A 27,237-nucleotide genomic window follows, 5' to 3' on the forward strand; every position below is an offset into this window, starting at 1 on the left:
GCATTCTAGTCTATTTTAGTGCATTTTAGTCTATATCTTTAAGTTATGCCCAAAATCCAAGTAGTTGGAAACCTTCAGCATCTAAGTGGCCATTTGGGAGGACAGGTATTTCCCAAACCTCTCTCTAAAGTTCTACTTCCAGCTTGCATTATGTTTATAGGTAAAACTTTATCTGGGTTGGCGTCACTGGGTTGGATACTACTTCTTGCAGGGGGATTAACAGAATTTTCCACTCCAGATTGGTATGCTTTATAGGCTCTGTACATTCGAAAATGTTTGCCATAGAAAACTTGTCATAGTTAAAGGGGTACTCTGCTGGCCAGCATTCGGAACAGTAAGTTCCGAACGCTGTGTGCTCGCTGCGGTAGCAGACTTTCACTGCTGTTATGGTAAATAAAAAAAATATTTTTTTTGCAGTTTGAGTGTGTTTTTTCTTCTTGGATTACTCAATGTTGTTTCTATATGCTCTTAGGGTGAGCGAATGATGACAAGATTTTTTTATATTTTCGTAGATTGATCATGTCTCATCTTCAATGCATTCACTTTGTAAAATATTTTTTATCAAAGATTTAAAAAATTATATATGCACAGTTTTAGTTTTTTTGTAAAACAAAAATGCAGCCCAACATCCACTTCGGTCATGCTGTTTATTTTTCAAATAGCATAACACATAGGCATTGCAACAATTTTGGGAGACAAACTCTGGAATATAGAGATACAGCTTTCATACTGGTCTACCAACATCAAAAAGCACCTGTTCTAGTTATACTGTACATGCAGGTTTAAACCTAGCTGCCCGTCTGCCAGTTCTTGGAAGCAAGTGGAAGATGGAATATTCCTATACTAATATTAAATTGATCAAAATGAGGTGTATCCAGATATGGTTGAAGCAGGATAACATTAGATATTATGCCCACGTTCAGCATCAATGCCACTTTTCCTAGTTCCCTTCCGATTATTAATTTTACTTGGCTATGGTGAACCTTTTATCCCTATTAGCTGAAACATTTCTCACTTCATGGAAAGTTTCTTCCCCCTTTTCTTTAGAATTATATTAACAAGCCAATGATGGGACTCAAAATAATCATATTCCAATTTGAACCCGAGAGCATTGACCAAGCCTCCGCTGAGTGTCTGCCAGTCCTTGCTTTCAAACCTAAGTTAAATAAGCATCCACCTTTACTTTACTGTAATTGTCCCAATAGGTCCTAAGTTTGAGTAAATTTTTACTGCATTAAAAGAAAAAAAACATATCTATCCACTGTGGTATTCAAGACAAATATTAAAATATTATATAGTCTTGTCCCCTTGGATCTACACCCCATGAGTTGCATAAATTCTCTCCTACCTTTGACATGCCCACTTGGCCTCTGATGATTCCAAACGTATAGAGCTTTTATTCAGATATAAAAGCCTGCATAGATTTGATATAATTGGACATTACTCCGAGGCAGCCACCATCGACTCCACACAAAGATAGGACATTTTCTAAAAACAGATGTTTCGACCTTCATGACTAGGTACATTTTAGGTACTTATAGCCATGAAGAATCTTTTTTTATTTTTTTTTACTGCAGATACAATTTTTCTCTTTTGCATGGAAATGTTTTCTCTTCTTTTCCAGTTCCCCTCCCTACAGCACAATCGCTGTCAAAGACGGACATCGCTTTATTTCACTTATTGTACACATTTGTTTTATTCTCTTGACTTTGGCTTGACCCATTGGATTTTTATCACTGATAAATAATGAAATCATAGGCTTTTCTCATATGTTTATACTTTATATTACTGTTAGGCTTGAAACCAAAAAAACATTTTAATTGCGAAAAAATAAGCATCCAACTTTACAAAAGGACAACTATCAGTTTTGGATTAATAATTAAGGTTAGTCATACAGTAAATTAAACGTTATTTTTGGAAGCAATTTTTTGAATTAAGTCCATTTCACTTCACAGTGGTGATAAATATAATATATATATATATGACAGCAGGAATGTGTGGTATCGCTCTTGCAGAGAAATAACAAGAACACTGCAGATATAATTACATTCATCCAAGATGATTAACATACATAAGACACTTGGGTCTGCAGCAGGCTCCTCTCCAAGAAAAATTTGTGCATACTACACTTTGGTGCAGGGGATTGACCCTGAAAATTTAGCATTCACTGGACATGTATTTTAGTCGCTGCTGGAGGACGAGGAGGATGAAGATCGCTGCAGAAAAGACAGAAAGAAGTGTTAACATTATAAAAAGCAGTTTCCTTCTAGGTAAAATATATATGCCTTATCTTTCAACCCACAAATGGATAAAGTTATCTGAACAGTATGTGTAATTCTTTTAAAATAGTATTCTTATCATCCTTCATCTCTTCTGAACCACCCAGGAACAGCGCCCCCTAGGGCCGGGGTAGTCATTTAAAATTCAATGAGGTCCAGTTAGAGAAAATCAACTCAAGGAAACATTCAGAACTTGCATTATCATTTAGTGCCATGGTTTATATTTAGTTTGCCCCCTATAGGCAAGATTCCCACCCCCTGTAGGTAGTTGGCCCTCTGTATGTAGGTCCTCCCTATAGGTAGTGTGCCCCCTGTTTGTAAGGTCCCCTGTAGGTAGTGTGCCCCCTCTATGCAGGGCTGCAAGAAAGTGAGGTACTTCTATACTGCACCCTTTCTGCAGCCCATTCTCTGTAAAAATATAGACCAATCACCCCCCCCCCCCACAAACACACACACACACACACACCCTGTGTGCTGGCTGGCTGGCTTTCCATTCATAAGGTGTTTTCCTATGGAGTAGAATGTGGGAAAACACACCACTGTCTCCTTCAATGCACCTGCGCTCCTTGTTTGATCACAGTGTAATCATATGGAGGAAGCAGAGTAACGTGTATCATCATGTTCCTCTCCGGAACAGGAGAATGGAGCTACATTTTTACAGTGAATGGGGCTGCAGACAGGTTGCAGTATGTAAGTAAGTGCCGTCTGCTCTGCAGCAATCCGACGCATGTGCAGTGGCACACTGGTTCATAAATTTTTTTGTTATTGTTACAGGTCCAGAAAGGATTAGTGACCTCAGCCCTAGCCCCTACCAATATAAGTGGTAGAAGAGTTCTCTAACCATCAAAGTGTACTTCTGTTTTTGATATTCCATATTGGCATCACCACTAATCCTTAGAATGGAAGTGCTGACCCCATTTTTAAAGAATTAATAGTCCCAAGATTCTCGGTACTCTGGGATTCCCAGCAGTTGGACCCACACAAGTTTCTTATGACATCTCAAATATATGCCATATATAACAATTACACAAACACATTCATCTAAGGCAGTGGTCTCAAACTGTGACCCTCCAGATGTTGCAAAACTTCTACTCCCAGCATGCCCGGACTGGGAGACGAAGTTTTGCAACATCTGAAGTGCCACAGTTTGAGACCACTGATTTAAGGGAAGCATGATGGCTCACATTAGGGTTAAATAAATACATTTGTGACCATCTTTGAGCAAGAAGTGGTTCCCCTTAGACTACCCTATTCAATATTAGGCTGGTGGTTTTAATGTACTGAATCATTTGTGGACATGTGCTACAAAAACCTGAACATACCACAGGGGCAGACTGTGCAATCCTCAAATGGGCACCGTCAGATACAAAAACTTTTTATATGTTGTATATCATGGCAAAACATTAACCTTTCTAATATACTTCATAAGAAAATTTTATTTCCTTTTATAGAAATCACGGTTGATAAAATCATGGCTTTGTATAAGCTGAAGCACAGGCATGGACAAAGTCCAGTAAGTGAGGGTGGGCTAGCATTCCTCTGTTCTCTCTCCTGTCTGATAGGACTCCTCTGTTCTCTCTCCTGTCTGATAGGACTCCTCTGTTCTATCTCCTGTCTGATAGCACTCCTCTGTTCTCTCTCCTGTTTGATAGGACTCCTCTGTGCTCTCCTGTTTGATAGTACTCCTCTGTGCTCTCCTGTTTGATAGTACTCCTCTGTGCTCTCTCCTGTCTGATAGTACTCCTCTGTGCTCTCTCCTGTCTGATAGTACTCCTCTGTGCTCTCTTCTCGGTGCTCTCTCCTTTCTGATAGCACTCCCCTGGGCTCTCTCCTGTCTGATAGTACTCCTCTGTGCTCTCTCCTGTCTGATAGCACTCCTCTGTGCTCTCTCCTGTCTGATAGCACTCCTCTGTGCTCTCTCCTGTCTGATAGGACTCCTCTGTGCTCTCTCCTGTCTGATAGGACTCCTCTGTGCTCTCTCCTGTCTGATAGCACTCCTCTGTGCTCCCTCCTGTCTGATAGCACTCCTCTGTGCTCTCTCCTGTCCGATAGTACTCCTCTGTGCTCTCTCCTGTATAGTAGTACTCCTCTTTGCTCTCTCCCGTCTGATAGCACTCCTCTGTGCTCTCTCCTCTCTGATAGCACTCCTCTGTGCTCTGTCCTGTCTTATCAGACAGGAGAGGGCACATAACCTGTGCAACACTCTCCCCTCCAGAGAAATTGTACTTTTAGCAAACAAGGGGATTCATAAATGGATGAAAGGCCACAGAATTAGGACTACGGCCCTAGGCCCTTCTGCCCTAACTAAAAAAAAAATGACAACATATTGGAAGATCTGCTCTCTTCTATTTATACCACTGGAATAAATCATTACCAGTAGGATGGCACTTTATATATTACTGGCAAATATAATTTTATATAGAGTGACTTAACAAAAAGGCATAAACCAACAAATTTTTTAGTTCTCTAGAACATGATCTTCATGTTTCCTTTGCTGTTAAGTTGCATTACTGAAATACAATGGGCTTTTGAACGATATCCTAATTTTTAAAAATAAATTTTTATTAGCTCACAGTGTTAAAAATTCTATCAGGGAAAGGGGCGTGTCCCTCCCTTGTGGTGATGGGAGGTAATTGGTGTGTATGCTCATGCAACCTTGCCCATGAGTCATTTCTTGTCATTTCTGCTTCTGCAGGACCCTTAGTGGTGGTATTTTCAGCAGCCGGTTTCAATATTAAATATTAAAATTTTAAACAACCATATTACAAAAGGTCTTTCATTTTTATCATTAACAACATAATGATTTATGCCAGAATCCAGTTTGCCTTTTGTGCCTTTCAAATAAACTATTTAATAAAATTGTTACAAAGTTAAACCCCATCCTTATTTTAGACTACAAAGCAGCGTGTAGTATTGTTTCACTTCTAATCAGGGCCCAATATCAAAGTACTGAGGGTATTCCCATTGGGCATACAATGTCCATGTGGTGGGTAAATCATAGATTTATGATGATATGTCCTCCTCTCATTCTAGCAATTGCTGTACTTGTTGCTGCACATATTAGTTTATCTAACCCAGGGTGCAAAGTTCAGAATGCGTCATCAATGACTCCTGTTTGAGTTGGTTGTAAAAACTAGGAAAGATTTTCAGGCTTGGTCTATTCACTTAGTATTGGTTGTGGGTAGTACAATACATTTTCATTGCCAATAGCTTAAAGGGGTACTCTGCCCCTAGACATCTTATCCCCTATCCAAAGGATAGGGGATAAGATGTCAGATCGCCGCGGTCCCGCTGCTGGGGAGCCCCGGGGATCCCGGCTGCGGCACTGCGCTATCATTACAGAACAGAGCGAGTTCGCGCTGCACGTAATGACGGGCAATACAGGGGCCGGAGCATAGTTACGTCACAGCTCCGCCCCTCGTGATGTCACGGCCCGCCCCTTTCAATACAAGTCTATGGGAGGGGGCGTGGCCCCCTGCCATAGACTTGCATTAAGGGGACGGGCCGTGATGTCACGAGGGGTGGAGTCATGACGTCACGCTGCTCCGTCCCCTGTATTGCCCGTCATTACGTGCAGCGCAAACTCGCTCTGTGCTGTAATGATAGCGCAGTGCCGCAGCCGGGATCCCCGGGGCTCCCCAGCAGCGGGACCGCGGCGATCTGACATCTTATCCCCTATCCTTTGGATAGGGGATAAGATGTCTAGGGGCGGAGTACCCCTTTAAGCACTTTCTACAGAAAGCATCACAAAAGAACAAAGAGTGGACAAACTGTAGATAATTATTATAATGTTGGAGAATTTAATGGAGAGTCATGAGGGCAGTCTGCTCTCCTGAAGAGTCACACTAGTTGGTTCTGAAACATGCCCCTTCTTGGTTCACTGGCAACCTACTGTGCAGCATACATATATGCCTGCCCTAGAAACATCAGGCACATTTGCAATGCACAAATGTAGCTGAGGCCAGTACATCTGACTTCTCTGTGCATGTGCTGAAAGCAGAAACATTTACAGTGGGGCAAAAAAGTATTTAGTCAGCCACCAATTGTGCAAGTTCTCCAACTTTAAAAGATAAGAGAGGCCTGTAATTTTCATCATAGGTATACATCAGCTATGAGAGACAGAATGTAGGGAAAGAATACAGGAAATCACATTGTAAGATTTCTAATTAATTAATTGGTAAATTCCCCGGTAAAATAAATTGGTCACCTACAAACAAGTAAGATTTCTGGCTCTCACAGACCTGTAAATTCTTCTTTAAGAGTCTCCTCTGTCCTCCACTCGTTACCTGTATTAATGGCACCTGTTTGAACTTGTTATCAGTATAAAAGACACCTGTCCAAAACCTCAAACAGTCACACTTCAAACTCCACTATGGCAAAGACCAAAGAGCTGTGGAAGGACACCAGAAACAATTGTAGAACTTCACCAGGCTGGGAAGACTGAATCTGCAATAGGCAAGCAGCTTGGTGTAAAGAAATCAACTGTGGGAGCAATTATTAGAAAATGGAAGACATACAAGACCACTGATAATCTGCCTCGATCTGGGGCTCCATGCAAGATCTCAGCCCGTGGTGTCAAAATGATCACAAGAACGGTGAATAAAAATCCCAGAACCAACACAGGGGGACCTAGTGAATGACCTGCAGAGAGCTCCAAAGTAACAAAGGCTACCATCAGTAACACACTATGCCGCCAGGGACTCAAATCATGCAGTGCCAGATGTGTCCTCCTGCTTAAAGGAAAACGGTCACCCATTCACCTGCACTATAACCCGATACACCGGGTTATAGTGCGGGTAAACAGGAGACCGTTGCGGTGTCTCGGACTGCTTTACCTAACTACAGTCCGGAGTCCTGATCCTCCAAAGGTCCCCCTCTTTTGGCGCTGACTTGCGCTTTGAGGCGGGCCTGCCGGCTGGATTTAAATATTTCTAAGCGCTGGCCATGTGAGTGCTCGTGCCTACTGAGGACTCACGTGACCGGCACTTATATATATTCAAATCTAGCCGGCAGGCCCGCCTCAAAGCGCAAGTCAGCGCTGGAAGAGGGGGACCTTCGGGGATTTGGGCTCCGGACTGCAGGTAGGTAAAGCAGTCCAAGACCCTGCATAGGTCTCCTGGTCAACCACACTATAACCTGGTGAACGTGTTCCTTTAAGCCAGTACATGTCCAGGCCCATCTGAAGTTTGCTAAAGAGCATTTGGATGATTCAGAAGAGGATTGGGAGAATGTCATATGGTCAGATGAAACCAAAGTAGAACTTTTTGGTAAAAACGCAACTTGTTGTGTTTGGAGGAGTAAGAATGCCAAGTTGCATCCAAAGAACACCATATCTACTGTGAAGCATGGGGGGTGGAAACATCATGCTTTGGGGCTGCTTTTCAGCAAAGGGACCAGGACAACTGATCCGTGTAAAGGAAAGAATGAATGGGGCCATGTATAGTGAGATTTTGAGTGAAAACCTCCTTCCATCAGCAAGGGCATGACAATGATCCCAAACACACCGCCCAGGCAATGAAGGAGTGGCTCCGTAAGAAGCATTTCAAGGTCCTGGAGTGGCCTAGCCATTCTCCAGATCTCAACCCCATAGAAAACCTTTGGCGGGAGTTGAAAGTCCATGTTGCCCAGCGACAGCCCCAAAACATCACTGCTCTGGAGGAGATCTGCATGGAGGAATGGGCCAAAATACCAGCAACAGTGTGTGAAAACCTTGTGAAGACTCACAGGAAAAAGTTTGACCTCTATCATTGCCAACAACGGATATATAACAAAGTATTGAGATTAACTTTTGTTATTACCCAAATACTTATTTCCCACCATAATTTGCAAATAAATTCTTTAAAAATCAGAATGTGATTTTATGGATTTTTTTTTCTCATAATATCTCTCATAGTTGAGGTATACCTATGATGAAAATTACAGGCCTCTCATCTTTTTAAGTGGGAGAACTTGCACAATGGGTGGCTGACTAAATACTTGCTTGCCCCACTGTATATAGCATAATGTACTGGTGTCAAACTAAGCCCAAAAATTCCTGATAGGTTTCTTTTAATTCTCTTTCCTGCAAAAACAACTATATGAACTGGTAACAGCTTCTAACAGTATAAATATAGCACTGTGTGGCATATATCTGATACTCACCCTCCCATGTGCATGCTTGTGTGCTTTTTTGTTTGCCTTTTTCATCTTCTTTCTCATTTTTTTATCCATAGGATAACCTGGCATCATAGGGTTCACTGGATACCCAGGCATACCTGGTGGATAGGGTCCAGAATGTGGAGGAGGGTAGCCAGGTTGCCCAGGATATCCAGGTTGACCTACTGGATAACCAGGCTGGCCAGGAGGATAAGCAGGTTGCCCTGGAGGATATATTGGTTGACCTGCTGGATAACCAGGCTGCATAGGTGGAACCGGAGGATGCGCTGGATTAGTAAGTGGGGGATAAGCTGGATTTGGTGGGTATCCGGGCTGCCCTATTTAGGAATAAAAACACAAAAGTACAAATATGTAATATTATTCATCAAGCAATGTTACGTGCTAAGAACAGCCTCAATAAGAATCTTCTACGAATTCACCTCTTGTAGAGAATAAGTGGCTGATACCAGTAGTTCTCTCATCTCCCTACTTAATTTGGGTGGTAAAATCAGGGGTGCGCATTTACCTCCCCTTTGGATACATTAGGCACAGAGTTATAATGCAAAAAGACCAGCTTGCACTTTTCAGGAATGAATCTACAATAAAAAATAGTAAAACCTACTAAAAACATTCCAATACCTCAGTGGAATCAATCTCCTAAAAGCTCATATCGATGCGCTAATGTGGACAAAATGGCAACATTCTCTCATGAATGTGTTTAAGCCAGAAACCCACATTTATTTTTGAGGGAATAGGTATAAAGAACATCTGTCTTTTAGGAAAAAAAATTTTTCCACCGGAGTACCCTTTTAAGGTATGTTTACACGGTAGAATGACCTTACGGAATTCGCCAGAATATTCCGAAAGGACATTCTGCTCCAGCAGAGTCCCATAGATTTCAATGGGATTCTGAGAATAGACATGTTTATTCTTTGTACGGATTTTGCTCTGCAAAGCATTGCCCTTTATGAGACAGCGTATTTCCTAGCAGGACTAGCACCTGCCGGATCGTGCAAATATGTGGAATGTCTGCCCCTGTTTTCCGGGCAGACATTCCGCACATTTTACACCCAGTGAACATGGCCTTCAACTTTACTTTATTTCTTACTGTTTTTAGTTTTTTACTGACTAGATAAACCACATCTTATCCAGCGTCTGACACCTGATCTATGTCCAAATACAATGAACAAGCAACTTTAGGAGTAGAACATATAGTTATTCCAGCATTAGGAAAACAGAGCTGAGTTCTTTCAATAACTGCACCACATTTGTCTGCAGGTTGGGTGTGGCATTGCAGCCCAGTTCCATTAACCCCTTAAGGACTCGGCCCATTTGGGCCTTAAAAGGAAAACTGTCCTATCTTTCCCCGCACTAACCAGCAGTACGGCATCTGAGGGGTTAATGGCACACATTTACCGGCTGATAGCAGCTGGGACCTGCCGCGCATAATGCGAGCCCCCCCACCCCCCTTCTTGAGTTTGGTCTCCTGTCAGGCTGGGAAGAGACCACACTGACTGTTTGATTTGTGCAGGGAACAGAACAGAACCACCTAGTGGCCATTTTTTCTATCACATTAAAGGGAATGTGTCAGCTAATATTAATATATATATATATATATATATATATATATATATATATATATATATTAGAGGCTAAATACATTTTTCGAATTTTTTTTTTTTGTTAAGATTTTTAAAGATTTTTACTTGTCACAAAATATTTTTTTAAAAACTTGTCATATTTTACACCAAAGCCAAAGGCTGTCCGGGTATGCTGGGAGTTGTAGTTTTGCAACAGCTGGAGGCACCCTGGTTGGGAAATACTGCCTTAGGGTGAACACCACGCCACTGCACCGACAAGATAATGTACATATATAGCAGGGGGCGGAGTCAGTGGCAGCACAGTCGAGCATCACAGCACAGCATGACTGTCAGACTCTTCTCAATGACCTCCGCCGTGCATCGGGCACTGGGTAAGCTGAATTAAGGTAAAGTGACTTCAGGTTAATCTGGCCCCTGTCTGCAACTGTCCCATTCTTACATGGACAGGATTTGCACAACCAACAAGTATGGTGTGTGACCGCCCGCAACACACTTATTACCACTCAAAAGTTTTTCAACTGGTCCCATGGAATCCCAATGCAGTTATCTACCTTCTACTAGGGCTCACGGCAGCCTGGTTCAATTCAAAGGAATAGGGCAGAGCTGCAATATTGGGCATAGCCATTACCAAACCTAGAGAGCTGTGCTTGAAGAAGATGTGGTGGGGCAACACAGATTCTTCAATTACCTGTCTGTCAGGGATGCTGGGAATCAGACTCCTAACGTTGTCTCCCAATCCTATTTAAAGCAGTACTACCCTGGAAGAAAAATGTTTTTAATCAACTGGTGCCAGAAAGTTAAAAAGATTAGTAAATTATTTTTATTTAAAAAAATCTTAATCCTTTCAGTATTTATCAGCTGCTATATGCTCCACAGGAAGTTCTTTTCTTTTTGAATTTCCTTTCTGTCTGACCACAGTGCTCTCTTGCTGACACCTCTGTCCATATTAGGAACTGTCCAGAGCAGGATAGGTTTGCTATGGGGATTTGTTCCTACTCTGTACAGTTCCTAAAATGGACAGACGTGTCAGCAGAGAGCACTGTGGTCAGACAGAAAGGAAATTCAAAAAGAAAATAACTTCCTGTGGAGCATACAGCAGCTAATAAGTACTGGAAGGATTACGATTTTTAAATAGAAGTGATTTACAAATCTGTTTAACTTTCTGGCACCAGTTGATATATAAAAAAAAAAAAAAAAAAAAATTCCAGTGGAGTATCCCTTTAATTTCTGAAATTGCTGTTGCTATTGACTTGATGAGGGAACATGATGGAGAAATCAGCTTGTAAGCTCCACTAAGGAAAGATGTTCACTGTTCTGTGTACAAATGCTATAAAATTGGGAAAAATCCTGCATTAGGATAGGGTCACACGTAATGGATCCTCAGCGTATTTTACGCTCCGGATCTGCCGGTGACCCGACCCTATAGTGTGCCTCCAGCTGTTGCCATCCCCCCACCGAGTCGCCGAGAGCACTCGCAGTGTACTCTGACATCGTGGAGCAGCCGCAATGTCTGAGTACACTGCGCATGCGCCCAGCTACTCGCAGGCTGATGGGAGCGGTGAATTGCAGGGGGTGGCAACAGATGGAGTTACACTATGGGTCAGGTCACCGGCGGATCCCCAGCGTAAAATACACTGCGGATCCATTACGTGTGACCCTACCCTTATGTTGTTTTGTAGCTTTGATCAAGATAAAATGTAACTAAAGACTTGTGTGACAGTACGTAAAAGGAAAAACAGACAACAAGCATACACACCTGGAACATTAGGATTCCACATTGTTTTGCTTGAAGTTTCTTTATAGACAGAAGAAAATAAATAAATAAAAAACAAACTCAAATTAGTGAAGATACACTGGGGTACATTCCTAGCATTATATTTGATACGTTTTATGGGCACCAAAACTAGCATCACAATAGACACACATTTTTAGTGTCAAAAGGAGTAAGTTTATTAAGAACGTACATGAAAAATAAACACGCCATACAAAGCATGCAGTAAAACCAAGGTAGCACAATAGGCAATAGCCCTAAACATAGCAAAAACATAACATAGCAAAAAAAACATATAAAACTGGGGTGGGGAAGGGAGGGAAGAAAGGGTCGTAGGCAATGGGAGAACAGTAATCAAATACAGCATCTCGAAACGGCACTTAGGTCAACACATACAGTCAATAGAAGAAAAAGGCCACATTATGGCGCTCAACAAAGTGCACAAAAAATTATTAGAGATCCATCCATAGACACACATTTTTAAAGGGCTAACTTTTACCATGCTTCCAGTAGATCGGTCTGACACTCAAATCTGCACCAGATCCTGTAGTTGTGAATGTACCCTTAAATTGGGCACTGTCAGATTCAAAAACTTTTTATATGTTGTACATTTTGGCAAAACATATACTTTTTTTTTTAAATATAAATCATTGCGTATAAAACAAAAAAACACAACATCACTAGGGGTCCCTATACCGTCCAGCTGCAGCATCATCTTTGTCCAAGCTGAAGCACATGCAGGGACAAAGTCCAGTGAGGGTGAGGCTAACACTCCTCTGTGCTCACTCCTGTCCTGTCAAACTGCACCATGAGGAAGGGGTTGTAGAGAAGCCTGCAGTGATTGGATGAAGAGACCCAGCAAAGCACAGCAGACTCAAGGAGGAAGATGAGTCATGCAGAGTAAGGACACACCCCCTCCAGCACAGGATGACAAACCAAGTGACCAACAGATAGAAGATATTTGGTGCTAGACACATAAAAATTATATGTACATGATCAGGATTAGGTACAGGATTTTTTGTGGGATATGATAGGTACTATTTAAGCAACTAAAGGGGTATTCAAATCAAATGGTGTCAGAAAGTTAAACAAATTAATAAATTACTATTTACAAAGTCATAAGCCTTCCAGTACTTATCAGCTACTCTATGCTCCAGAGAAAGTTGTGTAGTTGGTTCCAGTCTGACCACAGTGGTCTCTCCTGACACCTCTACCATGTAAGGGACTATCCAGAGTGGGATCAAATGCCCATAGAAACCCTCTCCTATGCTGTACAGTTCTTGACACATACAAAGGGTAAGCATAGAGCACTGTGGTCAGACTGGAAAGAACAACACAACTTCCTCTGTAGTATACAGCAGCTAATAAGTACTGGAAGGATTCAATTTTTTTACAGAAGTAATTATAAATCTGTTTCCAACTTTCTAGCACCAGTTGATTTAAAAAAATTTTTTTTAACCGGAGTACCCCTTTAATTCCTGTGTCCACCGATTGACATAATTAAGTGAAAATGAAAAGTTAGTGATTATACACTGCACATTTAACTGGAATAAAAAGGTGATAAAAAGTTGTACCAACGAAAATTGCAATTTGCCCTGCAAAAAAAACAGTCCTCACACATCTTTAAGGGGTGCGTTCACACTACGGAATTCCCGCGGAATTCCACGAGCGGAACTCCGCGATGTGAACTTAACATTAGTGTGAATGAGTCTCCGCGAGACCTGTTCATGCTGCAGAATTTCAGTGGCGGACAATGAACATGTTCATTCTTTGCACGGATTCCGCGAGCACTGCATAGCCGTCAATGGTGACGGCTCAGTGCCCCGCGGCCCTAGCGCCGAAGTATCTTTGGCGGCGACCGCCAGACAGAATCTCCGCTCACGGAATTCAGCGAGCGAAGATTGCGCAGTGTGAACGCACCCTAAAGATGAAAAAATAAAAAATATACAACTCTCAGTGTATGGCAACTATAAATTTGGTATTGCTATAATTGTACTGACCCACAGAATACATTTTTTCTTGTGTGTGTGTGTGTGTGTGTGAACAGCGCAAAACTTATCAAAAAAAAAAAAAAAAAGTTTTCCCCACCAGAGAATTTAATACTGTGAATAACAAATAATAATAGTTACACAAGTAAATGAAAAGTACGGTAACTAGAAATGTATCAAATTTCAGGGTTATGTGTGACTATATAAATGTAACTAGACATATTTACAGTACAAATGCATGACTGTAAGTGGGAGGTTCTCAGGACAAAGCAGAAATACCTCTACTTCAATAACTGGTCACTTGTAGAGTACTCCAGTAGATTATGGAATCATGTTGCGGTTCTCGTGTATGCCTTGTGTTTACCTCTTTTAGAAGATGTGGCATGCAAAAAATTTTCAGACATACTGATTACAATTCCATCAATGAAATGATATTCTAATGCTGTCTACATTTCCCATGAATTCTCTGGTTTTGCAAAGAGATTCTAGACTCTAGCTGAGACTCATAAGTGAGTTAGGGTCAGTTCACATTATGTGCAGATTTGATGTGTGTTTTTTTTAGAGAAATATTACAATGAGGCAAAAGAGATTTGACCTATAATCACAACTGAGGTGTTTTATGAAGATTTGAAGTCTTCGAAGGTATGTTTGCATTTTACCACATTTCTGTAGCATTCTTAATGCATTTTGGCCCTGTTTTAGCTTTCAATTTCCAAAATTGTGGTAAAAATTATGGGTGAGATTTATCAAAACCTGTCCAGGGGAAGAGTTGCTGAGTTGCCCATAGCAACCAATCACATCACTTCTTTAATTTTGCAGAGGCCTTGTTAAAAAATGAAAGAAGCGATCTGATTGGTTGCTATTGGCAACCGAGATGACTGGAATACTGCCATTTTCCTATGATTTTGGAAGGATCACACACAAAAATATGCAGCAAAAAAAAAAAAAAAAAAAAACACAAGGATGTATAACTTTATATATATATATATATATATATATATATATATATATATATATATAAATAAAGATGTGGAGTGGAGTGCTGCATCATCTTTATTTCTCTGGATTGAGGAACCAGTGGACCCAGGTTCCAGGAATGCGGGCACCCCATTTTCTTTTTCTACTCTGGACAACTGAGGTGCTGTCTTTATCTATTTGAGATTATATATATATATATATATATATATATATATATATATATATGTATCCCATAAAAAGCAGTAGTATACAGATGGAGCTGGGAAGGGAGGGGTATGCAAGCAGCCAAAATAGATCTGATAGGGGATGATGTCATCCTGTACTTTACAGTAAGTCAGCTGACCAAGCACTGACCACTTCATCTGACACACTCTGATTTTCTGTGGGTCAGAATGGTGAACACATGACCCAGTCACACTATAACAATAGGTCGCACTTTTGGTCTCCAGAAGGCTATTAAACATGTTTAGTGTGTACACCAGGAGCTTTCAAAGTGTATACCGATATCTCAAACATGATGCGAACGGGCCCTAAAAATAAAAAGTCTAATTATTGTAGCAAAAACAGTGCAACTCTTGTCCATGAGCTGTGCTCATTCAAGTAAATGGGGCTGAGCTGCAATGCCACTAACGGCCCACGGACATAAGTGGTGCTGTTTCTGCAGAGCAAAGAAAACAGGATAGCAGGTCTCTTCCATATGAATCTAGTCTAGAGAGCAGTACATTGTGTAGTTGAGGGTGGCACATGGTCAATAGGATCTAGACCAGTGGTCTTCAACCTGCGGACCTCCAGATGTTGCAAAACTACAACTCCCAGCATGCCCGGACAGCCAACGGCTGTCCGGCCATGCTGGGAGTCGTAGGTTTGCAACATCTGGAGGTCCGCAGGTTGAAGACCACTGATCTAGACTGTCCTCTGGTGGAACATGTTTTGAATAATATATAAAATAAACTTCACGCAATATGTACAACCTGCACCTGCTTAGAGGACAAAATTGGGAGGGGCGTAGTGTTGCCAAAGATGAATTGTTTTTGGTGACTGCTTTCTCTATTTATAAACCTCTTGCTTCCTAGGGCTTACCGTACTCCACATATATTTTGGTCTATCAAAAAAAAAAAAAAATAATAATTCTTAAAAAAAAAACTGTACTTAAAAAAACTGTGTTTATTAGTACATGCATTTTTTGTGACGTTTTGTCAGCTGTGTTTTTCCTCAGTCATGTGATTCAAAGATTACTACTGAAGGATGTGAGAAACGTCTGTAGGAGGAAAAACGCCATAGCTAGAGAATACTGCATTCTGTAAAAACTGCCACTCACCCAAAAGATATCAAGATAAAACGCCACATAAATAAACAGTTATTTAAAAAAAAAGATAAAACGCCACAAACAAAAAAGCACTGCAGTCGATACTCCCCTCTTCGGTTCCTAACCGTGTGTGGTTGTATTTCTTGCTCCTAGGACGGTCATACCACGTCTGTGGCGTTCCACTACTCCGCCTACACTTTCGTCCTGGCTTCAGGAGGTTTCCCATTTACATAGAATGGAGGAACTGACAGCGGATACTCACAGCACGTTGACTAGATATGTTGCTATTTGGTCTTCGTGGACGGCCCTTATCTCCTCACCAGACTTTAGGACCCTACACACGCTCACTTCCAGCGGTCCGCCATGCCCCTCCACCCTTTCGCCCTCCTCTCACTCAGGTTGAGCTGCTATTCTTCTCTGCTGTAATCCTTGGGGGACTCTGAGCTGGGACTCTCGAACGAGGTACGCCACCCATCTGGTTTCTCTTTCTTGCTTTTTCTTTCCCTTCTCCCTTTCCTCTTCCTTTCTTTCTATTCTGTCCTCTCCCCTTCTCTCTCTCTCTTCTCTTCCCCCCCTTTTTTTCTCCTGACCTGCCCCTATCCTTCTCTTCTCTGTTCTCCTAGATAGCTGTAACTGTTTATGGTTGTGGAGTTTGTTACTTGACCAATCGGTCTGTTGTGTTATGACTGTAAGCACTGTACTTGTTTTTGCTATTCCGACCGTTTCTGACTGCTACCATTCTTTCTCCACATTGGCCCTCATTTACTAAGAAAATCGGGTTGTAAGTCTATCTTCCTTTCTTACCCGACTTCTTTTTTCCCCTGGTATTTATTATTATGTCGTATCCTGTTTGTCGCACATGCGTTTTGTTGGTTTTGGTTTCCAACTCCTCTGAGCTGTCGGGAAAAAATCCACAACAATTCAACAAATTCGGGTTGGAAACCTTAATAAATACGTGTGAAAGCTCAGAAAGGTCGGGTTACGCCCCTTTTTCGGGTTTGGGAGAATCCACATCGGGTCCGTCGGGAAAAAATGTTGCATCCTGTCGCAGACTGGCGCACCATGTCTGCGACATGGCGCAGACAAAGATGCGACAAAAAAACCCGACAAAAGAAGTCGGGTTTAGAATAGTAAATGAGGGCCATTGTTGTACTTGCATTCATGAATATGTCATATTGTTTCTTGTTGCTGTTTGCAAACAAATAAAAATTTTACTCTGGGAAAACAAAAGTACAGCAGTACCCCCTACTGACCCCAGCTAACACTGGATGCAGCGGGAACCGCCTCCTGCCACATTGCTGGCGGATCCACACCGTACACCACTGACACCGCCCACATTCAGGACGTGTCCCTAGTCAAATCATTTTTTGACCGTATCCTGTTTTTAAACCGGACTGAAAAGTGCAACAGACCACAGCTTTCAGTATGGTAAAAAAACAACAGCATACGGATAGAAAATGAGCCAGCCGGAGATATGTCCTGACTCCAGGCAGCTTACTGAAATAAACAGGGTACGACGTGGATCTGGCAGGAGGAGGTATTGAAATTCTCCCACCGTATCCGGCTGCTGGATCCACAAATCCTGTATGTAAATGCATCTCTAGACACACAGAGGAGAAATTACTATAACTGCATGCAGATACAGCACACTATTGGGGGGGATTTATCTAATTTTTTTTCTTTCAGTTTGAGATATGCAAAGAAGATGGCACTCGCCATACAGTAGTGAAGACTTTAATGCAGCAGTCGGTGCATAGAAGACATCCAGTGGCAGAGACAGTGAGGACAGAGGGTTCAGGGGACAGACTGTTTCACGCGACACGCACACTTCATCTAGCTGAGATACCTCGGCTTAAAGAAGCACGCATGTCGTGTGAAACAGTCTGTCCCGTGTACCCCCCAGTAGGGGGGAGGAAAACACAGCTTCGGCACTGACACCACTAGATACTGATATATACTTTGCTATAGGTATCCACTGGTTGACTCTTATGCAAAGACGATGGCACTCACCATACAGTAGTGAAGACTTTAAAGGGGTACTCCGGTGGAAAACTAATTTTTATTTTTTATCCACTGGTGCCAAAAAGTTAAACAGATTTGTAAGTGACTTCTATTAAAAAATCTTAATCCTTCCAGTACTTATTAGCTACTGAATACTACAGAGGAAATTCTTTTCTTTTTGGAACACAGAGCTCTCTGCTGACATCTCTGTCCATTTTAGAAACTGGAACAGAGCTGGAACAGAGCAGCATATGTTTGCTATGGGGATTTTCTGCTACTCTGGACAGTTCTTAAAATGGACAGAGATGTCAGCAGAGAGCACTGTGGTCATGATGTCAGCAAAGAGCTCTGTGTTCCAATAAGAAAAGAATTTCCTCTGCAGTATTCAGCAGCTAATAAGTACTGGAAGGATTAAGATTTTTTAATAGAAGTCATTTAAAAATCTGTTTAACTTTTTGGCACCAGTTGATAAAAAATTAAAAAAATAAAAATTTTCCACCGGAGTACCCCTTTAAAGTCTTAACTACTGTATGGTGAGTGCCATCTTCTTTGCATAAGAGTCAACCAGTGGATACCTATAGCAAAGTATATATCAGTATCTAGAGGTGTTTTCCTCCCTCCTTGTGGATTTATGTTTAAAGGGATTATTTTTTTTGTCTATTATTGTTGCAATGGTTTGGCTCAGTCATTTTCTGTCTCAAAAATGTGCAACTTTTCATATAGAAGATTTTTAAAGATGTTGACTATATGGTTGTGTTTGGTTAGGAATTGTGCAGTGGAAATTAATTTACTATGTGCCACTTTTCAACTCGCATTTTGCTGACGCAACTGGCCCCCAAAGGTTGCAAACCCTCGCAAGCAGAATTCCGCCTAAAATGAAAGCTCAATACACTTCTATGGGATTTCACACTCCCATTCACACTTCTGAATTTCCGCTTGCGGAATGCCGCAAGCGGAAATTCAGAAGTGTGAATGGGAGTGCGGAATCCCATAGAAGTGTATTGAGCTTTCATTTGAGGCGGAATTCCGCCGTGTGAATAGACCCTTATAAAATCTTCTTTTTCACCATCCCTGGGGGGACATTATGGCTTGTGACTAATTTATCAAAATAGCGCACAATGTATAATAGATTTGAATCTGAACCGACTGTCTGTGTAGAGTAATTTCTTCAGATGGTTTGTAATATATTAACTTCTAAGAATGTTCAGGAAGTCAACTACCCCCCCCCCCCCCCCCCCCCCCCATCATTTTGCATTCAATACCCCGTAATAACAAAACGAAGTCAGAATGTTAGAAACCATTTTGCAAGGACATAATTATTCAGACCCTTCGCTCAGCACTTCGTTAAGGGCTCTGACTGGGCCACTGAAGGAGATTCACAGGAGTTGTCCCCAAGCCACCCCTGTGTTGTCTTGGCTTTGTGCTTAGGGTCTTTAGGGTGATTTACTAAACCCAGTGTAAAGGAAACATGGAGCCCATGGCAACCATTTAGACTGCAGCTTTCATTTAAAAAAAAATTTTTATAAAGACGCAATCTGATTGGTTGCTATGGGCAACTGGCCTGCTTTTCCTCTGCACATCTTTTGAAAAATCTCCCCCAATATCTATTTGGAAGGGAAATGTAAAACCCATAGCTCTCAGGATCAGATTTTCATTAAAGGGGTACTCCGCTGCTCAGCATTTGGAACAAAATGTTCTGAATGCTTAGAGTCGGCGCCCCCTCAATGCAAGTCCTTGGAAGGGGGCGTGACAGCCATCACGCCCCCTCCCATAGACTCACATTGAGGGAGCTGGGGTGTCACGAGGGGCGGGGTTATGACGTCACAAGCTCCCGGCACCGGCTCTAAGCATTTGGAACATTTTGTTCCAAACACTGAGCAGTGGTGTACCCCTTTAATACCCTTGTACTTTGCTCCATTCACCTTTCGCTCAACCTTGACCAGTCTCCCTGTCTCAGCCACTGAGCCCACACCATCCTGTCTCTACAGGCAGCCCTTTCCTGCTCATGTCAACAATAGACAAATGGAAGTCTTTAGAAATCCCCTGCAACCAGTGGTATAGTATATTATATAGTGGGCCCTTAAAGGGGTACTCCCATGGAAAACGTTTTTATTTTAATCAACTGGTGCCAGAAAGTTAAACAGATTTGTAAATTACTTCTATTAAAAAATCTTAATCCTTCCAGTACTTTTAGGGGCTGTATACTACAGAGGAAATGTTTTTCTTTTTGGATTTCTCTTATGTCACGACCACGACGCTCTCTGCTGACCTCTGCTGTCCATTTTAGGAACTGTCCAGAGCAGCATATGTTTGCTATGGGGATTTTCTCCTGCTCTGGACAATTCCTAAAATGGACAGCAGAGGTCGGCAGAGAGCGTCGTGGTCGTGACATAAGAGAAATGCAAAAAGAAAAACATTTTCTCTATAGCATACAGCCCCTAAAAAGTACTGGAAGGATTAAGATTTTTTAACAGAAGTAATTTAAAAATCTGTTTAACTTTCTGACACCAGTTGATCTAAAAAAAAAAAAAAAAATTCCACGGAGTACCCCTTTAACATGAATGTCTGGCATACAATGCCACATTTCCCTTGTGATTACAGTTTATTGATTAGAATTTTGGCTGTCCGGACATGCTGGGAGTTGTAGTTTTGCACCAGTCAGAGACACACTGGTTGGGAAACACTTGCTTAGAGTTTAAGATGCTGCACCCTGAAAGAACAGACGTCAATATGAGACAATCCCTTCCGTGAATGATGCTGCTGATCTAGGCCGGCGTTCTTCAGTGATCAGCTTTATTTGCCTTGTCATGTGTCTTCCATTTCACAAGTGACAGTTTATTTTTCTTCTATCCTTTCTCCACAATGTTGAATATGGCCTCCGAGCCGTATGTTGGGTGCAGCCCCAGCCTTCACGTATTCTTACAGAGTCCTTGGTGATCATAATGTTAAACTATATATATGTTCCCTTGTTTACTGAGCAGAGTATTCTTTTACTTGTCTGGCCAATAAAAGCACAGGGTGGGGTTCCTATAACACCACATGATAGATTATACCAGTGTACATTAACCAGAGCCTTCGTAGCCCATGAGTCACATACAACCTTAGACCTGCAGTAAAGAGGATCACCTAATAAAAAAGGGTTTGTATAGGATTAAACAAAACTTCCTTTCATTTTTCCCTTATATATAGCAAAACGTGTCCACACCCTGTGCCACATTCAGTTAACAAATACGAGAGAATCTATGAATAGTTGTGTGTAGTAGGCTTTTCTCGTCTTTTTTTGCTTTTGCGGAGACGTGCCATAGTTATGAATAGGCACACAGGCTTTAATAACTTTGGCGCATTTGTAGAATTACAGCTGCTCCAATGCAGCATCTCATTTTGTCTGTGCATGGAAGTGTGGTAGCTATCTTCACGAAATGCGTCTTTTAGGAGATGCGTTTTTTGCAAATGTCGCAACTCATAAATCTGTAACTAGGGCAAAAATGTGCCTAGAAAATTCTCTATGGAAACACCCACAAGAAAACCCTTCCAAATTTTTCAATACATTTCCCCCACAGAGCCATCCGTCATAAGTGGTGCATTTTCTAGGGGGGAAAAAGCTTGCCCTTCTAATGTCACACAACCCTTTACAATCTATCCAAAAATAAACATTGCACATTGTATATTGAAAGTTTTACAATTTTGCAGTATACTTGCTGTATACTTGCAATTCACTTGTTCAGTTTTCAAGATCTCTGCTTGCTGTTGTATTAGTGCCACTAAGGGTAGGGTCACATGTCAGGGCTCCCGGTAGTTGGGATGCCAACGTTTACTTTTAAAGGAGTTGTATGGTGAAAAATAACTTATCCCCTATCCAAAGGAGATAGAGATATGGGGGGGGGGGGGGGGGGAGGGTTGTCAGAGCGCTCGGACCCCCGGCAATCTACAACTTAAAGGGGTACTCCACCCCTAGACATTTATCCCCTAGCCAGAGGATAGGGGATAAGATGTTAGATCGCGGGGATCTCGGCTGCAGCACCCACCTCAACGGCTTCCGGTAACGCTGGAGGCCTCGAATCCCAACCACGCGAGCGGAAGAGCGTGACGTCACGACTCCGCCCCCGTGTGACGTCACACCCCGCCCCTCAATGCAAGTCTATGGGAGGGGGCGTGACGGCCGTCACGCCCCCTCCCATAGACTTGCATTGAGGGGACGGCTCTTTTAACAGGAGCAGCGGACCCCACTTTCTATGGCCAAGCAAAGTGACCTAGTGACTCCATTCAGGACATATGCGCTATTTTCAAAGGGACTCACTAGGGGACTCGGTATGACCATACAAAGAAATGGGGTCTGCTGCTCCTGATAGCGGTAAACGTGGTATTGTGAACCCTCCCTCAAATTAACTTTTGATATATTATCAAGACATGTCAAAGGTTTAGATCTCACAGGTTCTCACCCGAGACCCACTGCAATCGACAGTAATAGCCGGTAGAAGTGTTTCCAAAGCACGAGCCTCGTTCCACAGCTGTCAATCAAATCCAACTCTTTCACTGCATTAGTCTATGGCAGGGTTTTCCAACCATTGTGCCTCCAGTTTTTGCAAAACTACAGCTCCCAGCATGCCCGGACAGCCAACGGCAACAGCTGGAGACACACTGGTTGGGAAACACTGGTCTTTGGAGTCAATGAGTCAGATCTGGTGGTGTCACGCACATCAGCTGGCTATTACTAATAGTCTCGGTGTCATCTAAAAGAGCCGTGACGTCACATCTATGGCTCCGGCCGCCTCCAGAAAGTACAGTGGGGCAAAAAAGTATTTAGTCAGCCACCAATTGTGCAAGTTCTCCCACTTAAAAAGATGAGAGACCTGTAATTTTCATCATAGGTATACATCAACTATGAGAGACAGAATGAACCCCATAGAAAACCTTTGGAGGGAGTTGAAAGTCTGTGTTGCCCAATGACAGCCCCCAAAACATCACTGTTCTAGAGGAGATCTGCATGGAGGAATGGGCCAACACCAGTGTATACCAGCAACAGTGTGTGAAAACCTTGTGAAGACTTACAAAAATGTTTGACCTCTGTCATTGCGAACAAAGGGTATATAACAAAGTATTGAGAGGAACTTTTGTTATTGACCAAATACTTATTTTCCACCATAATTTGCAAATAAATTCTATAAAAATCAGACAATGTGATTTTATGGATTTTTTTCTCATTATGTCTCTCATAGTGGAGGTATACCTATGCAGAAAATTACAGGCCTCTCTCATCTTTTTAAGTGGGAGAACTTGCACAATTGGTGGCTGACTAAATACTTTTTCCCCCACTATAGACCATTTGGGGAGACCGGCAGAAGATAGGACATCCTGATACCTGAGCTATGAGGTAGCAGAGGAAAGCGATAAACGGCCACTGTCTGAATCAAAAACTGTTGTACATCTTGGAAAAACATTAGCCTTTCTAATATACATCATAAAATCATATAAGAATCATGGCTCATTAAAAAATTTTTAAAAAAAAAAGACCACTAGGGGTCCCCATACCATCCAGAACATAATCTTGTGTAGCTACAGCATCATCTATGTCCAAGCTGAAGCACAGGCAGGGACAAAGTCCAGGAAGTGAGGTTGGGACTACTACTCCTCTGTGTTCACTCCTGTCCAAACAGACTGCAGCATGAAAACAGAGAGGAGGGGGTTCCAGAGCAGCCTGCACGATTGGATGATGAGACCTAGCATAGCAGACTCAGGGAGGAAGTGAATGCATGGTGAGTGAGGGCGGGCTCAATACTTGCCTGGGACACACCCCTTTTTCAGCAGTGAATGTCAGAATGAGAAAGCAGCAGACCAGGGGGATTTGTGAGCCAAATAAAGAAGCTAGACACAAAATAATCTGCACAACCTAGTGAGTAACATAAGGAAGTATTTTTTGTGATATGACAGGTTCGCTTTAGGGTAGGGTCACAAGTTGCGCATACGCTGCGTATTTCTGCTGCGTATTTTTCTACCTATTGAAGTCAATGGGTGGCAAAATGAGCTGCAGAAAATATGCAGCAAAACACGCAGCATACACACTATGTATGACCCTACCCTTAAAGGAGAACTCCAGCCACAATTAACTTATCCCCCACGATCTACGGAACGGGACCCTGGCTCTTTCAGTGAGGAGCTTGTGTCATCAACCAGTAGACGGCACGCTCTCCAGTCATTTCTGTGGGAGTGCTGAAAAGACCCAAATTCAGCACCCGGGCATCATAAGCGCTCCAGTAGAAATTAATGGAACGCGTGCCGTCTAGCGGTTGACGACACACGCCCCTCACTGAGAGAGCCGGCCAGGGTCCTGTTTCCGGGGGGTCCTGGCGGTCAGCCTCCTCATGATCAGCTACTTATCTCGTATCCTGTGGATAGGGGATACGTTTTTTGTAGCTGGAGTACTCCTTTAAAGTGGTCCACCAGTGTAAGTAATTAACAAAACCTCCTATTGATGACAGCTAGCAGAGATCTTGAAAATCCCAATTAATTGATATAAATTGTATACTGGAAAATGATACAAATACATTAAAATTACAAATAATTAAAATCGCCAGCGCCAGCCTTCCAGTGGCCCTGCATATGCACAGCTCTATCCATATCATGGGAGTTAGGGAAACAACTAAACAAACGAGCTGGACTGTTTCCACGACTCACAGAAGTAAATAGGCCCTAACCATGTCTCCATTCATTTGATGGATGTCTGGATAAGGTGGCCGGAAGATACTTCAACAGAAAGGACGGGGGATGGTGGGAAACCTGTTCTGGAGACAAGTGCAGGTCCTAGAGGTGGGATCACATCTATAAGACATTTACCAAGTACAGTGATCCCTCAACTTACAATGGCCTCAACATACAATAGTTTCAACATACAATGTTCTTTTCTGGACCATTGTAACTTGAAACCAGACTCGACATACAATGCTATGGAATCAGCGAAACGTGTCAATGGCTGGAAGAACCGACCAATCAGAATGGATATTTTACTGTTAAAATCCTTGTATTACTGAAGCGTATGCACTGACTGGTGTCTGGTAGCGCCCCCTACAGTACATGGAGGTATCACATGTACTCTTTACCTTTTTTGAGGACATTGCGTGTTCTGTACAGGACCCTGAATAAGCTTCTGTCCTCTACATAGACCAGTGTTTCCCAAAGAGGGTGCCTCCAGCTGTTGCAAAACTACAACTCCCAGCATGCCCGGACAGCCGAAGGCTGTCCGGGCATGCTGGGAGTTGTATTTTGCAACAGCTGGAGGCACCCTGGTTGGGAAACACTGAAATAAACAGTGATTTACAGCTCCCAGCAGATCGTTATTACTTTTATATGTAAGGATTTGCTTTATCTATATTAGTTATCTACTTATTTATCTTTAATACTTTCTTTTTCCTATTTTCCGATGACATTTTGGTGGCTTCAGAACCAATTACCAGGTTTCCATAGAGTTCTGGTCTCAACATACAATGGTCGTCACAGAACCGATTAATATTGTAACTTGAGGGACCGCTGTAGTTCTAACCTTTATACAGTTTGCTGTGGTGTAACAGCACATCTACCAGACTGCGGTAATGCCTAGCGATTCATTGTTTATCATCTCCAACAGAATATGACCAAACACACAAAACAAACCTTCCGCACTGGTTCTTCTAGCAAATCAGGTCACCCAATGGTCAGACCCCCTAACCTTGCATAATGTCTATATTAGGGATCGGCCGATAATCACAATTTTGGGCATTATCGGTATCGGCAATTACCTTGCCGATATGCTAATAATGCCCCCGCACCGCGATCGCCCCCCCCCACCGACCCGCCGCACCGAATCGCACTCCCCACCGCACCGGCCCCATTGCCTCCCCCCATCCCCGGTTTTATAATTACCTGTTCCCGGGGTCAACGCTACTTCTGGCTCCTGCTGCGTCCTGCGTTACGCTGTGCGCAATGACGAGTGACGTGACACGACACGGCACAGTGACAGCTCAGGAGGACGCCACCGGAGCCAGATGTAGAGTGGACCCTGGGAACAGGTAATTATAAAACCGGGGATGGGAGGAGGCAATGGGGCCGGGGCGGTGCGGTGGGGGGGTCGGTGCGGCGGGGGGTGGGGGGTCGCGATGATAGGACTCAGGACCCCCGGACAGGCAGGGGGAGAGAAGCAGGTGGCGGCGGCGGTCTATGGCACCGCAAAAGCCGCTTGCAGTTCATCGATTTAAGGCGCCGCTTTAAATCAATGATCTGCGGCGGGGGGGGGGGGGGGGGGGGAATAAATAGCCGATAACTTATACCGGAATATCAGTATAAGTTATAGGCTATCGGCCCTAACCTCCACAGATTATCGGTATCGGCCCTAAAAAAACGATATTGGTCGATCCCAAGTCTATATCACTGGAGAAACTCTATAGGCTGATTATACTGAAGCGTAATGCCGGAGCAAATCTAAGTCTGAACAAGGATCTACAGACCCCAACAGCATATTAGGGATCTAGGATTCTACTAAACTGGGCCTTATGGACGTGCAGCCGTATAACACATATATAATTGGTTCGCAGTGCTTCCAGGGTGCCTCCAGCTGTTGCAAAACTACAACTCCCACCATGCCCGGCTGCTGAGAGTTGTAAAACTACAACTCCCTGCATTGTAGATTTGCAATAGCTGGAGGCACCCTGGCTGGGAATCACAGGGTTATTTTATAAATGACTAGTAGCAGAGACCCCCTACTGATTATAAAACACTAGATCAGGCCATTACAGTCAATACAGAGTAAAGCACAATGGGACCACAGATGGAAAGCCCCTTTAATACAGCAATTTGTGAGGGTCCCAGCACTTCAGGATAGTCCATTTGTTGACACCGCCACTAAGAGTAATGGGATCTCTGTTATCAATCACATAGGGAGGAAATAAATCAAGTCTCCTACTGCCCAGGACAGTATCCAGCTACCAGAATACATGACAGAGCCCGGTAGTGCAGATAAAGGAATGGATAATCTATACGTCTCTATAGGGTCAGCGGTATAGAGGTTAATATATGCAGGGTACAGGGCAGCTCACCTGTCACTCACAACCCTTCTCGCTCGTCGCTGATTCCTTCGTCTTCTTCCGGGAGACTTTGAACTGTTTCTCACTTGTGGCTCCACCCAGCTGACAGCTCTTTGTCTGATTGGCTG

General features: G+C 42.8%; 1 protein-coding gene across 1 annotated transcript; it reads right to left on the reverse strand.

Moving 5' to 3' along the window:
• Positions 1–1,037: 1,037 nt before the first annotated feature.
• PRR13 (proline rich 13) lies at positions 1,038–27,237 on the reverse strand. Its single transcript, XM_056560420.1, has 4 exons — positions 27,122–27,237; positions 11,772–11,810; positions 8,421–8,752; positions 1,038–2,216 (listed from the first exon to the last, which is right to left on the reverse strand). The coding sequence occupies exons 2-4, from the start codon at positions 11,791–11,793 to the stop codon at positions 2,181–2,183; spliced, it is 390 nt and encodes a 129-aa protein (XP_056416395.1). The 5' UTR covers positions 11,794–11,810; positions 27,122–27,237; the 3' UTR covers positions 1,038–2,180.

Source organism: Hyla sarda, chromosome 2 (assembly GCF_029499605.1).
Source record: "Hyla sarda isolate aHylSar1 chromosome 2, aHylSar1.hap1, whole genome shotgun sequence".
Lineage (NCBI taxonomy): Eukaryota > Metazoa > Chordata > Amphibia > Anura > Hylidae > Hyla > Hyla sarda.